Source organism: Cnephaeus nilssonii (assembly GCF_951640355.1).
Source record: "Cnephaeus nilssonii genome assembly, chromosome: 16".
NCBI classification, from domain to species: domain Eukaryota; kingdom Metazoa; phylum Chordata; class Mammalia; order Chiroptera; family Vespertilionidae; genus Cnephaeus; species Cnephaeus nilssonii.
In genome coordinates this window covers 21,542,279-21,557,484 of record NC_137087.1, presented here as the reverse complement: position 1 = coordinate 21,557,484, position 15,206 = coordinate 21,542,279, and the positions used below count along the sequence as shown (strand labels likewise).

Below are 15,206 nucleotides of genomic sequence, written 5' to 3'. Positions count from 1 at the left end.
GAAAAGGCATGTGGCTTCAATGTGGAGCCTGTACCCGGTGTCCCTCAGTCTGGAACCTGGGAAAAGGCTGTTGCTTCATTTACAGGCCAGTGGAGTGTGTGTTTCCTGAGGTCCAGTAAGTAGCCCACTGAGGGGACAACCTCCCCTTGTTTCAGATTTTCAGCTTACTCAAGGCCAGACGATCCAAAACTCAAGTTATTACCAGGAGAAAAGGTGAAAATGCAAATGCCATCCAATCGTAAGAAATACTCAGTGTGAAGGAGCAGAGGAAGGCAAAAGCATTTTTGTTGCACCCAGTTCTTTATAACAGAAAATACTCTATTCTTGAGGTAGAGGGAGAGTCTGTGATCCAACGGGAGAAACTGAGTCCAAGAAGGAGGAACCCGTTATCTGAAATCTGACAACATTTTCTTGTAGTTGAGAACTCAGCTTTGAAGTTTCACTTCTTGAGCTGGGCTCAGTGAGTTATGCTACTCCTGAAGAAAAAGAAAATTAAGAATATTTTATGTGGAAGGTGCTCAGTGATTTTTTTTTTAAAAAAAGCAGTACCTAGCTCCCTTATCTCATCAACAGTGCACTGGACTCAATGCTAGCAATTTTGTGTTAAATTGTTACTTGAAGAAAGAAAAAAAACAAACTCTACTCAATGCTGATTCTACTGGTTTAGTGGAAAAAAATTTCTAACAGGCAAGTGGCAAACAACAAAGCTTTTGAAAACCCAGACCTGGGAGAGAAATGCTGTTTCATAATGGGTATGAATAGTTATTTGGCTGCCCTCTTTTTTTTTTTTTTTCAATCTTTCTGGTTTTTTGATGTGGATCTCTCTCTATTCGTTCAGGAAATTATGACGTGAGCTCTGGGCAGGGTCTGCGGTTTTAGAACCCTTTCTAAAAGGGACAGAGAGCACCTTCTGCATTTCCTAACTGTGGGGTTGACGTGCAAGCGGCAGAGCTTTGGAAGGCTGGTCACGATGCAGGTGCTTCTCCCATGCAGTCGGCTGGTCCTGGCTCTCGCCCTCATCCTCATTTTGGACTCTTCAGTTCAAGGTAAGCCCCAGGACTCTCGTTCTCCTGCAATCTTCTGGGTAAGCCCCAGGGTCCACACAAATCATTATATTCACTTTAAAGTACAGGATGTATTATATTGTGGGAAAGTAGGCAAAGGAAGAGGATTTTTGGAGACTGAACCTCTTAGTGTGCGTTTGGTTAAGTGTGACACCAAGAAAAATTAAACTCTCAGACTTGTAAACTCTTTACAATGACTGAAATGCACTATTTTATTTTTGGATGAAAAATGTATCGTTTATGAATTTTTTTTAAGCTCGGAAAGGAATGACAACCTGTTGCATGGAGGAGGTGGCACTGTTGGGTGTTTTGAAGTCTCTACCCACCCCTGCATGTCCACGTCTATTCCAGTGGTGTCCTATAATTATTATAACGCTGGGAAGAGCTAGTTTTTAATCAGAGTACATTTGACTGCGTGTATTTTTCATCTTTTTAAACTTGGTTCTTGGTGAAAATTCAATTATGGGTAGGCATAGTTCCTGAAAACCCTCTTAGATTTTAACGAGAGACCCAAGAATTTTAGTATTTGTGCTGTTGGTCAGAGAAACACCACATTTGAAAAGTTCTTGTTAGGTTTCTCTGTCATTTATGGTTGCTTAGTAAGACTGAAATAAGGTAAAACCTTGAATCACTAAGAAAACAAAAATGTTTGTAAGAAATATACAATAGCTGCTCCTTTGGCAAATAAGGGATCCTGTCTACATAAGGCAGAAGGTCACGGTAGAATTTATAGTAGAAAAACATTAAGTTCCCCTAAACTGTAAAGGAAATAGTGAGTCATGGTGACACACATGTCCCGGATTTGTTTCTTTGCATCTTGTTTTTACTTCTGACGGAAAGGAAGTCGTATAGCTGATCTCAGATACATTAATTATGTATTGGAAATTTATAAAATCATTTTTCTTGTTATGCAATTATTGAGAACAAACAGCAAGCAATGTTGCTGAAGCTTTCCCACCGATCTATAGATTTTTTTAAAAGTGTTAAACATTGTTAGTTGTAGGGAACAGGCTTTGACTTGGGCCCTTTAAGGAATATCTTTTTTTTTTTTTTCAATTTTTTTATTAAGGTATTATATTTGTACATATCTTACCATTGCCCTCCCCACACCCCACTCCCATATATGCCCCCACCCCCAGAGTTTTGCATCCATTGGTTATGCTTATATGCATGCATACAAGTCCTTTAAGGAATATCTTTAGCTCGGTACATAATTCCATGTGTTCTCGCAAGATCCAGAGAAGAAAGGTCCATGCTTGTTGCACCGACTACAGTGATCAGTGGTGCTGGGTCTTCCCTGGCCAGAGCTATAGACGTCTTTACATCTTCAAAATTTCCCAGACATGGCATGTTCCCCACCAAGGTTCACCAGGTAAACTAGAATTAAAACAAAAATGTTCCATGGAGTAGGTATTCATCAAAAGGAAGTGAAGAAAGAAACCATTATGGGATTGTAAAAAGTACTAGCATTTATGTCATCACCCGGTAGGTTTAGCTCTTTGTTGGAAAAGAAACCAAAAGAGAGAAAATGAATGAATTGAAACCCTAGGGTGTTTCCAAAGGAGAAGTTGGAATGAAGGGTTTGTGCTCACTTCTGAGTAAGAAGAGAAATAGATGCCCACCCATGGACATGGTGAGTGAGCCGCATGATGCCAGATATGATTCGATAGCATCCTTCCCCCCCTTAACCCATTGGTTTGACTGAACTGATCAAATTAACTAGCCTTTTGGCCTGCTCTTACTGAACGTATTCAAAACATCTTAGGTTACTGTATTAGTGTGCTAGGCCTGCCATAACAAAGTACCACAGACTGGTGGTTTAAACAACAGAAGTTTATTTCCCCACAGCTCTGGAGGCCGGAAGTCCAAGATCAAGGTGCCGGCAGGGTTGACTTCACTCTGCAGCCTCTCTCCTTGGCTTCTGGCTGGCTGTCTTCTCTCTGTACCTTTATATGGTCCTTTGTATATGTCTGTGTCCCAATCTCCTCTTCTTTTAAGGACACAAGCCATATTGGATTAGGGATCATCCATATGACCTCATTTTTCTTTAATTACCCCCTTTAAAGGCCCTGTCTCCAGAGACAGCCCCATTCTGAGGTCCTGGGAGTTAGGACTTCAACAGATGAATTGGGGGAGCGGGGGAAAGAGGGGTTGGGAAGAGAGACATAATTCAGCCTATATCAGTTACTATAAGTCAAATCCAAGTAAAGACATGGTATACAACTGTCTACAGAGTCAAAGCAATGGAAGTTTGGCAATGTGTGGGAGACCACAGACGGCTCTCCAGGGTCTCCCACACATTTTAATGTCGAGCTCCAGGGGGTTATTGATGAGGCCTGTGAATCCTAAGCTCTCTTATTGCCTCTCTTCTTCAAAGATGCCCATAAAGAGAGAAACTGGAAAATCCATGAGCAGGTATAGCCAAGGGGGTCAGGGCCAGACCATGTGTCCACTCCACACTGTCTCCTAGATCACAGTAAAGATACTGATTCCAGTCCGGGTGAGGCCGTGGGCCCCTGGATCCGGGTGAGCCTGGGTCCCGGGTCCGGGTGAGGCCGTGGGCCCCTGGATCCGGGTGAGCCTGGGTCCCGGGTCCGGGTGAGGCCGTGGGCCCCTGGATCCGGGTGAGCCTGGCCCCGGGTCCGGGTGAGGCTGTGGGCCCCTGGATCTGGGTGAGCCTGGGTCCCGGGTCCGGGTGAGGCCGTGGGCCCCTGGATCCGGGTGAGCCTGGGTCCCGGGTCCGGGTGAGGCCGTGGGCCCCTGGATCCGGGTGAGCCTGGCCCCGGGTCTGGGTGAGGCCGTGGGCCCCTGGATCCGGGTGAGCCTGGCCCCGGGTCCGGGTGAGGCCGTGGGCCCCTGGATCCGGGTGAAGCCGTGCCCCTGGGTCCGGCCGAGACCAAACCAGAGGGAGTCGGACCTGCATTACCACCATTTGTCCACCATCCAGAGCTGAGGGGTCAGTGCCGCCATGTACTCATAAGGAACTGGTGGACATTGATATTGGGTCTCAAAAGAACTGTTGGTCCAGAAAGAAACTCACTACAGACTGATTCATTTGCCTGTCAGCATAACTATTATTGCTCGTCGCACATTCAATTCTTATAAGTATATCTCTAGTGACACATGATTTCGCTCATCTAGGGGAAATGATGAACAACATAGACTGATGAACAAGAACAGAACCAGAAACAAGGAGGCATCGATCGGACTATCGGGCCTCAGAGGGAGGATAGGGGAGGGTGGGGGGAGGGGGGAGAGATCAACCAAAGGTCTTGTGTGCATGCATATGAGCCTAACCAATGCTTAAGTTCAACAGAGGGTTGGGGCATCCATGGGGAGGGGTGTGGGATGGGAATGGGGGGATGAGGACAAATATGTGACACCTTAATCAATAAAGAAATTAAAAAAAAAAGATACTGATTCCATTCATGTGTGCTGCTGTTTGATTGTAATGGGTTTTCCCACCCATCTCTGGTAAATGATCATCACAGTCCCTGTGAGGAGGAACTAACACCAATTTAAAGAGGGGAAAATTGGATCTTACACTCATCATCTCATTTGCTCTTTACATCAACCTTTTGCAAATAATTTATGAGACTTGCTCAAGGCCCCTTACAACTAATTAATAGCAGAACTGCTCGTCTGGTTTTAAGGTCAGCTAACTTTCTACTGCAACTTGGCTATCTTCTTGGTGTGTTAGAGACTTTCTTTATTTAAAATAAAAAACCTTGCTTTGACTATAGCCCTTGCTTTTAAAGTTCACCGCTGAGTTGAGGGACAGAGAGGGAGAAATTGAAAGTAAATTTGATACTTTTATAGCTTGTCAAACCATTCAAGGGTGGGGTCTCCTCTCCATATTGTAGAGTTGACTGGTCAGTAGGAAGTGACTTCAACTTAGATAGTGAGGTCTGTTTGAGTGCTGCCAAACAGTAAATCAAAATAGTCTTTTCTCCTTCCTCCTGTGGCAACTTCTGCTTAAGTTTCTCTAACACACCTGCTGCAGCAAGTCCCCATTAAAAAGAGGAAATTTGTAAATTGTGATGATGTTGGGGGGAAATTGGACAGTATAAAAGGACAGGTTACTGCAGCAAGCTATTTGCTTTGGTAATGTTCATTTATAGAAAGTATTTTTGGCAAAGCAGGAATAGTGAGAGAGAGAGAGAGAGAGAGAGAGAGAGAGAGAGAGAGAGAGAGAGAGAGAGAGAGAAAGGGATTCTAAATAAAAATCATTCTTCTCCCTAGAATCCATGACAAAATCAACCAGCAGATCCAATAAGTGGGGCCTTTTAGGAAGATAATCTTTCAGTACAAGAGCATACTTCCTTTTATTTTTTAAAATATGGTAATCATAAAATATTTCTCTCAAGTAAAAGAGAGTAAGGATACTCCTACAACATTAGGGGCTGAATCTATCGAATTTTCACATCCTGTCAACTCCTTTGAATAGACATGTCAGGAACTATGGTCTATAACCACGTTCCTTATTTTAAAGACATCAGTCCCAAATCAGATCAACTTTGGAGTGTGTGTGTGTGTGTGTGTGTGTGTGTGTGTGTGTGTGTGTGTTGGGGGAGGGGGTGATTGCCACCTTTGATTTCTTTATAAAATTTTTAAACAGCTTTATTGAGATCAAGTTCACGTACATACAATTCACCTGTTTAAAGTGTACAGTTTCATGGTTTTTAATGTATTCACAGATACAGGCAATAATCACCATAGTCAGTTTTAGAACATTTTGTCATCCCCCCAAAAAAAGAAACCCCCTTTATAAATTTTAAAAGCTGCCTAACCGGTTTGGCTCAGTGGATAGAGCGTCGGCCTGCGGACTCAGGGGTCCCAGGTTCGATTCTGGTCAAGGGCATGTACCTTGATTGTGGGCACATCCCCAGTGGGAGGTGTGCAGGAGGCAGCTGATCGATGTTTCTAACTCTCTATCCTTCTTCCTTCCTCTCTGTAAAAAAATCAATAAAATATATTAAAAAATTTTTTTGAAAGCTGAGATTCTGAACTTTGGGGAAAATTTTGTATTTTAGATATTTTTTTTACTAGTTTACCAAAGTTGTACGTATTTGTTATACCAGTAATAAGCTGTCATCAATCACCTGGATTCTTCCTCATAAAGTATCAGTTTTACTTTTCTGTTTAACTTCCTATCTATGCAAATATTTCTTTGGCTTGATATTCAATGCATCAGCCACATGTAGAGGATACTGCGTAGACCTGCTCTGTCCAAAATGGTAACCACCAGCCACTTGGGGCTTCTTGAAATGTGTTTAATGTGGCAAGTCCAAATTGAGACCTGCTTTCAGTGCAAAATACACACCAGATTTGAAGTCTTAGTATAAAAAAAATCAGTAACTTTTGTATTACGTTAAGTAATAATATTTGAATATGCTGGCTTAAATAAACGGTATTTAAGTGAATTTCACTTATTTCTTTTTACTCTTTAAAATATGGCTGCTGTACCTCGGTTGCAGGTTCATCCCTGCCTCAGGTCGGGGTGCGTTCAGGAGGCAACCAATCAAGGTGTCTCTCTCACGTTGAGGTTTCTCTCTCTCTCTCTCTCTCTCTCTCTCTCTCTCTCTCTCTCCCCTCCCCCCTTCCTCCATTCCTCCTACTCTCTCTAAAAGTCAATAGAGGAGGTATCCTTGGGTGAGGATTAAAAAATAAATAAATAAAATATGGCTGATATAACATTGAAAATTCCATAGGTGGTTTCGTCTTCTGTAACTATTGGACAGCGTTTGTCTAGGCCAGTGATTTCAACCTTTTTCACCTCTTGGCATATAAAACTAATCACTGAAATTCTGTGGCACACAAAAAACATGTATTCTATTTTTTTCTAATCTGACCAAAAATGGGTGTAATTTTGATTCATTCACACTGGACAGCTATGGTTGTGTTGGCAGTTGTCATTTTTAAATATGACAATCTAAGGGAAAAGAGGTCAGTGTCCCTGACTAAATAGTCAGGTATTGCATGTTTAAAAAATTCTTGGCCCTGGCTGGGTAGCTCCATTGGTTGGAGCATCGACCAGATGCACCAAAGATGCACCAAGGTTTCGGGTTTGATCCCCAAGTAGGGGCACATGCAGGAGATAACCAGTGAATGCATGAGTGAGTAAAAGAACAGATTGATGTTTCTCTCTCTCTCTCTCCCTTCCTCTCTTTCTCTCTCAAATCAATAAAAATAAATAAATAAAATAAAGTAAAAGTTAAAAAAAAAAAATCTTGCTGCACACCAGTGTGCCTGCTGCTACAGTGGTTGAAAATCACTGGTCTGACAACATAGGGTGTGAAGACAGCACCCTCTGCTGGAAAAGATGTTGGATTTTTTTTTTTTTTTTTTTCTAATCCCACCTACAAGTTTAGGCTTCTAAGTAGTACATAATTAGATTCCAAATTTAGGCTGCTTCAGGAAAGAACCAGAGGAGAAAGAAAGGGTGAAAATGTATTAACTACCTACCATATGCAAAGGCTTGTGGTAGATATTTTCACATACATTTGTCTTACTCAAACAGGAACTCGTTGGGACACTATTCACACCTGAAAGATGAGAAATTGAGAATCAGAGAGGCATTAAATGGTAGAACAGTAATTTAAATTCTGGTCTCTCTACAAGCTATTCTCTATCAGAGCTCGGTCCTTGTTCTCCTAAGCAGAGAAACTAGCACTTAAAGAGCTCTGACCATGTGCTTCCTAAACACTTAATATTTACATCTCATTATTAAATCTACTACTTTCCCCCATTTTATGGAGGAGGCAATTGAGGCATAGGGAGGTTAAGTAGGTCAAGGTCACACAGCTGGTAAAGGGCAGACATTGTGATGTCATCTTGCTACCTGACCCCCAGTCTCCAGGCAGTGACAGAGCTAACCCTAGTTATTTATTTATTTATTTATTTATTTACTTACTTACTTACTTACTTATTTATCTACTTACTTACTTATTTAAAAATCTTTTTTGTTGAAAGTATTACATATGTCCCCTTCTTCCCTCCAACCCATTTTAAATGATTAGCTGTCCCAGACCAGACATTGATTTAGGAACCATGGGAAAGATTGTGATAGACTAGCAGTTCAGAAGGAAGGGAGGGAGGAAGGAAGGGAAAGAAAGAAAAAAAGAAAAGAGAATATTTTTTTTCTACATTAGTCTTTTGTTTATAATTTTAAAGAAATATTGTTTATTACAGCAATTTAGAAAATTAAATGAGGAAAAAAATCACCAGAGTCTACCACTAGTTATTTTTGTGTATTTTCTCCCATCTCCCCCCATATCTGTTTCTATGGTTTCCTTAACTGTTATGTATACAAACAACTATTATGCATCACAGTGGCATTCTGCTTTTTTCACTCATTTTAAAATAGAGGTTTTCCTATGATGTTACATAGTCTTTTCCCTAACTACTTTTTTACCATTTGGTTAACATTCTTTCATATGAATGCCAAAGAATTTATTTGAGCATTTTCTATTGTTTTGATTATATTTTTCCTATTTTGAATAATACTAAGGTGGACAATTTCATGTATCTTTTGTATTTTACCTATTCCTCTATTTCCCTATTGATACATGTAAATATGTATCATGTATATCTTAATGATATGATAACTTGGCAGTGTTGTGTTTATAAAATGAATCAGAAATACTAGCTAGAAAAAAAGTTGAGGATAGAGACAATAGTCCTGAGAAAAAGGGACATAATGATGAAGAGGATGTTTTGAAAGCGTTCAGCGGTTCTGCAGTCTTTTGAGAACAAAGTTCTTGGCCATCCCATTGAGATGTAAGGGGAACTTGACCTCAGAAGAGGCTCCACTTTTCCACCTCTGATAGTGCTGTCAGAAGAGAATGGGACACAGCTTGTGCATATGCTCCTAGAAACACGGATACCCAGGAGGAAGAAAAGCAGAACTCCAAAATCCACGCTCTCTGGGGACCTGGGTAATGAGATCAGCAGTAATTTTCCTTTCTTTTGTTTGCTACATTTTTTAAAAAATTGATTTCAGAGAGGAAGCGAGAGGGAGAGAGAGAGAGAGAGATAGAAACATCAATAATGAGAGAGAATCATTGATCGGCTGCCTCCTGCACGATCCCCAGTAGGGAGGATCGAGCCTGCAACCCAGACATGTGCCCTTGACTGGAATCAAACTTGGGACCTTTCATTTCGAGGCCGAGGCTCTATCCACTGAGCCAAACCAGCTAGGGCATGCTTGCTACATTTTTTCAAAGTTTTCTATTATGAACACATATTCTTTTTTCAATATAAATGCGATTTTTAAGAATTGCAACAAAAGCAGTCTAGATGTAAGGAATATTCAGGCAGACTCCATTTCTGAGAGAGTGTACTATGAAAGCTAGAGACCCTTGTTGACTAGTCCCTGAGTTAAAACAAAGTCAGGAGATCTTTTGACACGTGGCTGTGTGAGTCCATTTCTAGAAAATCCTAGAAAATACAGACTGATCTATAATGACAGAAAGCAGATTAATGGTAGTGGGGTGGTGAGAGGGGATCAGGAGGGAGGAAGAGGGGCCGGATTTGAAAGGGCCAAGAAAACTTGGGGGTATGTTAGGTATAGTCGTACTCTTGACTGTAGCTATGGTTTCATGGGAGCATACATATATCAAAACATTAAATTGTACACTTTAAATATGTACAGCTTACTGTATGTCATTCCCACCTTAATGAAGCTGTTAAAAAACAAAAATTAATTTTGAAGAGACAATGCATACCCACGTGGCTCAAAAACCTAAAGGTTCACAAGGAGACGCAGTGAGAAGCCAGTGTCCTTCCCCCCACAGTCTTTCAGCCGCCAGTTTTCCCCACAAAAGCAATCCGTTTGTGGTGTGTCTTTTCAGAGGTGTTCCATGAATGTAAGCCTATATGTAAATACATTCTTAAAAACACAAACACACGTAAGTGGTAGCACACAATGCATAATGTCTCCTCCTCCCCCCCTTTTTACTTGGAGATTATTGTATATAAGTACCCAGAGAACTAGAGAACTGCTTCATTCTTTTTTAAAAAATATATTTTTATTGATTCCAGAGAGGAAGGGCGAGGGAGAGAGAGAGAGAGAGAGAGAGAGAAACATCAATAATGAGAGAGAACCATTGATTGGCTGCCTCCTGCACGCCCCACCCTGGGGATCGAGCCCACAACCTGGGCATATGCCCTGACTGGGAACTGAACCAGCAACCTTTCAGTGCACAGGATGATACCCAAGCAACTGAGCTACACCGGCCAGGGCATCCCATCTTTTGCTATTGCAAAAAATGCTGCAGCGATTGTCCACAGCACTATATCTCCCCCCCACCCCCTTAAGTAGTTGTTGTTATGATCTGTACAGGACAACAATGTGCTGGGCTTTAAAACCACCTTTCCTGCTTTTCAAGAATTGTACATGTCAACTGTAATTTAAAAAAAAAAGAATTTTAGGCATGCCCCGTCTTGCTAGGTGATTATTAGTTGCACCCATGTGAATAAAGTGTGTGCTTTGGGTGGGGAGGAGGTGAACCTTTTGAAGGGTCAAGTATTTCTCACTACTGGACCTCCATCCTTGCTAAATGGAGGAATGAAGAATTTATTTCATGAATTAATTAGAGATCTCCTATATAATCTCATAACATTTTCATAGAAATTAAACTCAAAGGAAGCTGTGACAGACTAGGATAGTCCAACCTGCCTGTCCCTTTGTGAGGAGGAGCCTTGTTGTTTTGAAATCTCTGACTAGATCGAAGGGCAAAAAAAGAGGCCACGTTTTTAACTGCTTGCATTCCTAAGAGCGCTCTATGGCCCTAAAGCAATAGGACTCTGTAATATGTCCGGTACATGCAATCGATTCCTAACCTTTGTGAACATGATTGGACTCATCTCTGTAAGAAGAGACAGGCAGCACCCAGATGGCCTCAGTTTCCCTTTGTGTAAAATGAAGATAATAGTGCAAACATAATGCTAGTTAATATTAGCTGGTGTTTACTGTGTGCCTGGCACTATGTTAAGGTCTTGACATGCATTTCTCACCTAATTTTTGTGACCAGCTTATGAAAAAGAGACACTGTTAGTATCTTGGTTTTGCAGTGAGGGCTCAGGGAAGAGAAGGTTTCACAGCCCAGTAGCAGCAGAGCTCCGACTTCACTCCAGGCAGCTGGTCCCCAAGGCCTATTTCAGGGGTCCTCAAACTTTTTAAACAGGGGCCAGTTCACTGTCCCTCAGACCGTTGGAGGGCCGGACTACAGTTTAAAAAAACAAAACTATGAACAAATTCCTATGCACACTGCACATATCTTATTTTGAAGTAAAAAAACAAAACGGCAAAAACACCCGCATGTGGCCCGCGGGCCGTAGTTTGAGGACGCCTGGCCTATTTTAACCTTCAACTCTGGCGACTCTGTAAGGGTGTTGTGAGAAGGACAAATGGTCTACATGTAAAAGGCTGGTACCCAGTGTGTGCTCCTGTCATCTTTATGGTCATAAAATCTGTCCACACCTTACCTGCTACCGGATGTAGAATCTATTTAATTAAACATTTCTCAGCAACAGAGGATAGATTAGAAGGTGTGTACGAGGTACTTATTAATCACGTGTGTTGCTTGCTTGGGCAGGTTTACCTGTGCGGAGAGCCAGGTACCAGAGGGTCCGCTGTAATCCCGACAGCACTTCTGCAAACTGCATTGATGAAAAGGGACCACTGTTTGACCTACTTCTAGGCGAATCCAACAGAATCCTCCCGCCTAGGACTGACCCGTTTTTGTAAGTGGTCTTGCTCTGCTTTTACTTTCACCAACCTCTCTTGAGATCTTGGCATGGAGGTGGGAGGGTCTTCTAGAGTGTTTTTCTTCAGGCTTTTGCTTTGGGGGTTTGGTTTTCACTGCACAGTACATGGTAAAATGTATTTACTAGTAGATGAGAAGTGCAAGAATACATGGTTCAGGTATTCTTTTGCAAAGTCTTTATTTTGGCAGAGATAAAAATTGAGTAAAAAAAATTTGTGAAAATAATTGGTGGGAATATTTTTCACCAACAAGTATTGAAAATGATTGAACATTATTTTATTTATGTAAATAGAGCACAATAGATACTAAAATCTAATAAAAGTCCATCAACCTCATAGATAAACAAAATGTGATATATCCCTAAAGTCTAATATTATTTAATCATAAGAAGGGATGAAGTACTGACACATGCTACATCATGGATGAATCCTGAAAACATTATGCAAAGTGAAAGAAACCAGACACAAAAGCCACATATTATATGATTCTGTTTATAGGAAATGTCCAGAATAGATAAATACATAGAGGCAGAAAATAGATTAGTGGTTGCCAGGGGCTGGAGGGAAGGGAGGAATAAAGAGTGGCTAATAGGTATGGGATTCTCGAGGGTTCATAAAAATGTTCTGGAATTAGAAAGTGGTGATTTTTAGCAAGAAGAAGTCAAGGAAAGGAAGAATAAATAGACATGACTTACAAAAGAAAACCACGGCCTTGTCTGGCTAGCTCAGTTGGTTAGAGTTTCGTCCCAGTATGCCAAGGTTGCGGGTTTGATCCCTGGTCAGGGCACATATAAGAAGCAACCAGTAAATGCATAGATAAGTAGAACAACAAATCAATGCTTCTCTCTCTCTCTCTCTCTCTCTCTCTCTCTCTCTCTCTCTCTCTCTTTCTCTCTCTCACACACTCTCTCAACTCAATAATAAAAAAGGAAGCCAAACCTCTTCTTGATCAAGTAAAACCTGCTTTAAACTTGCAAAAAAGATTCAATAGGAACTCATAAGTTACAAAAAATTGAATTCCATTAGAATCCGTTATTTCAATGAATATCAAAGTCATCTAATATACAGCAAAAATGAATTATTAAAAGGGTTTTCATAAAAGTTTTAGTCCTCAGAGCTAAACCTAGAAAACCACTCTCCTCAAAGCCAGGTAAATCATCATGCCCAAACCAGCTAAGTCCATCATGACTTGGGGGATCCTGGCGACCCTCTTTATCACTGCCTTCACCGTGCAGGAGATGACATCATCGCCACCCTCAGAAGGCAGCTCTGCAGTCCTGTCCTGTGCTTTTACTTGTGTGTTTTTGTCCCTTGAGGCCTTTTATTTACATGTATGTATTACGTGCCTAGAAAAAGAATCCCAGGATTTCCCCTCCTGTGTGGTTTTCTCTTGCTCCTTCATTGTCCATGATGCCCGCGGAGGTTGTCAGTACAATGAAACCAAAGTGACGGGACAGAAGTAGGTTGTTCTGCCAGTTTTCTAGACCTTTGATTGCACATCAAATCTGGGCCTGATTACTCCACACTTGTCCAACCTGCCTGTGAGGTTCACAACAATTTCCCCAGCTCTGTGGTCATCAGTAATTTCATATTCCCCAGTGTAACCATCCTTCATTATCACAGTTAGAAACCAGATGATGACTTTGGAGCATGGCCTAACAAGAACCTGGCTGTCGCCTCTCTTTTCAGCATTGTTGATACTCTTGGGAGGATTAGCCATGACAGTCATGCACCCCGGAAGGCATCACAGGAAGATGGAGGAAGGAGCCCTTATGCTTTTGCTTTAAGTCCACGGCACTAACCTTGAACTGATATTACAGAATCCTCCATTATTTTAGGTCTTAGGTTTCATTAGTGATTTATTTAAATCTAAAATATTAGAGGAATAACCCAAATTCTTCAAAACACTTATTTTACACCATTTCTTCTCTCCTCAAATCTCAATGATTTTCCCTCTCCACAGCCAGTAACTTTCCTTCTCACTCTTACGAGTGGGTTTTGTCAAAGCACTGTGAATTATTAGAAGTTTTGTAGGAATTTTAAATTAGGGAAAAATGTCATCTATCGAGGCTGTCTTGTTTATCCTTTCTTTAGTGGGAGAAAATGAATAAAAGGGTCTTTTTATTTTTAATAAAGGATCCCTTAAACATATTTCAGGTATAGGATTCTTATGCTAGTAATAAGAAAATTAGCATTGTTTATATGAGTTTGCGATGGATAGATGTGGAATAGATAAGTGCAATGAGTTACATAAAACAAGTGTAGGCAAACGTGAAGATGTCTGACTTATTTTTTGTTTTAAAGCAGTGAATATGGGAAATTTTAACTTTTAATTTGATTAACTAATTAACTGGGTGGCTGCATTTATTTTCTTACCTTAAAAATGTATTACAATTATTCTCCTTATGTCTCCAATTTTACTGTGTTTTTTTTTCATTTTTCTGTCTTACTTCAGAATGACGAGATTCCAGAACTTGAATGATGTCTTCCCTCTTTCTGAGGACTATTTTGGATCAGGCTCTGGCTCTGGCTCAGGATCTGGAAGTGGCTCTGGAGATGGCGTCCTAACTGGAATGGAGAGTGAATACCAACCAGTAGATACAAATGATGCTTTTTATTACAACTTTAAGCCTGTGCCTGCAGATGACCAGGACTTGGGGCAAGATGGACCAGAAGGGAATTTTATTATATAAAAGAGAGGGTTTCCCACTTTGGTACCAGCCAATGCATCCAGTATATTATGTGTACCACAGTTAAATGATTAATTTTGGGACAAAAAGTTTTATAGAAATTTTAAAACATCTGAAAAAGAAGTTTAAGTTTTATCAACTTTTTTCTCATGAATTATTAAAGCCTCCTTTACCTATACTATTGTCTTAGAAAATATTTGCACTTTCTTTATATCATATCCAATCAATATTGCTATGAATTAACTAGATTCCTCATGTCTATAAAATTGCTTTACAGAATAAATTATACTGTTTTTCTTTTAAAAAATGAGTTTGAGAAGCAAATTGACAGGCAATATTTCATACCTAAGTCTTCAGGAACCTGACTTTGATTGTGAATTATAGATATGCCCCTTTTTAAGTGAAAAAACAACAACAACAAACCGATGAAACACAGTGAATTTAAAGAGTGGGTATTTGACATGTTTTACAGTGTAAAGGGTACAGCCCTAGTATTACCATTGGATGTGTTTGCAGAGCTACTGGACATGGTTCGTTTAGAAGCATGATTGCTGTTTCAGTTATAAACTTAAGACCCAAAATAAAGCACAGTTGTGCTCTCCATACCTCACACTGCTTTACCTTTTTCCCTGGATACCTGTGTATTTTCCAATGTTGTTCTATTAAAGCAGAAGTATAATCAAA

At 40.6% G+C, this 15,206-nt stretch overlaps 1 protein-coding gene and 1 pseudogene across 2 annotated transcripts; one reads left to right on the top strand and one right to left on the bottom strand.

Moving 5' to 3' along the window:
• Nucleotides 1–888: 888 nt before the first annotated feature.
• Nucleotides 889–15,206, top strand: SRGN (serglycin). The gene is made up of 3 exons (XM_079793798.1): nt 889–1,046; nt 11,663–11,810; nt 14,288–15,206. Exons 1-3 carry the CDS (start codon nt 971–973, stop codon nt 14,523–14,525), a joined length of 462 nt encoding a protein of 153 aa, XP_079649924.1. The 5' UTR covers nt 889–970; the 3' UTR covers nt 14,526–15,206.
• LOC307112797 (small ribosomal subunit protein uS8-like) lies at nt 11,841–14,254 on the bottom strand (annotated as a pseudogene). Its single transcript has one exon. The product of its transcript is annotated as a small ribosomal subunit protein uS8-like (transcript).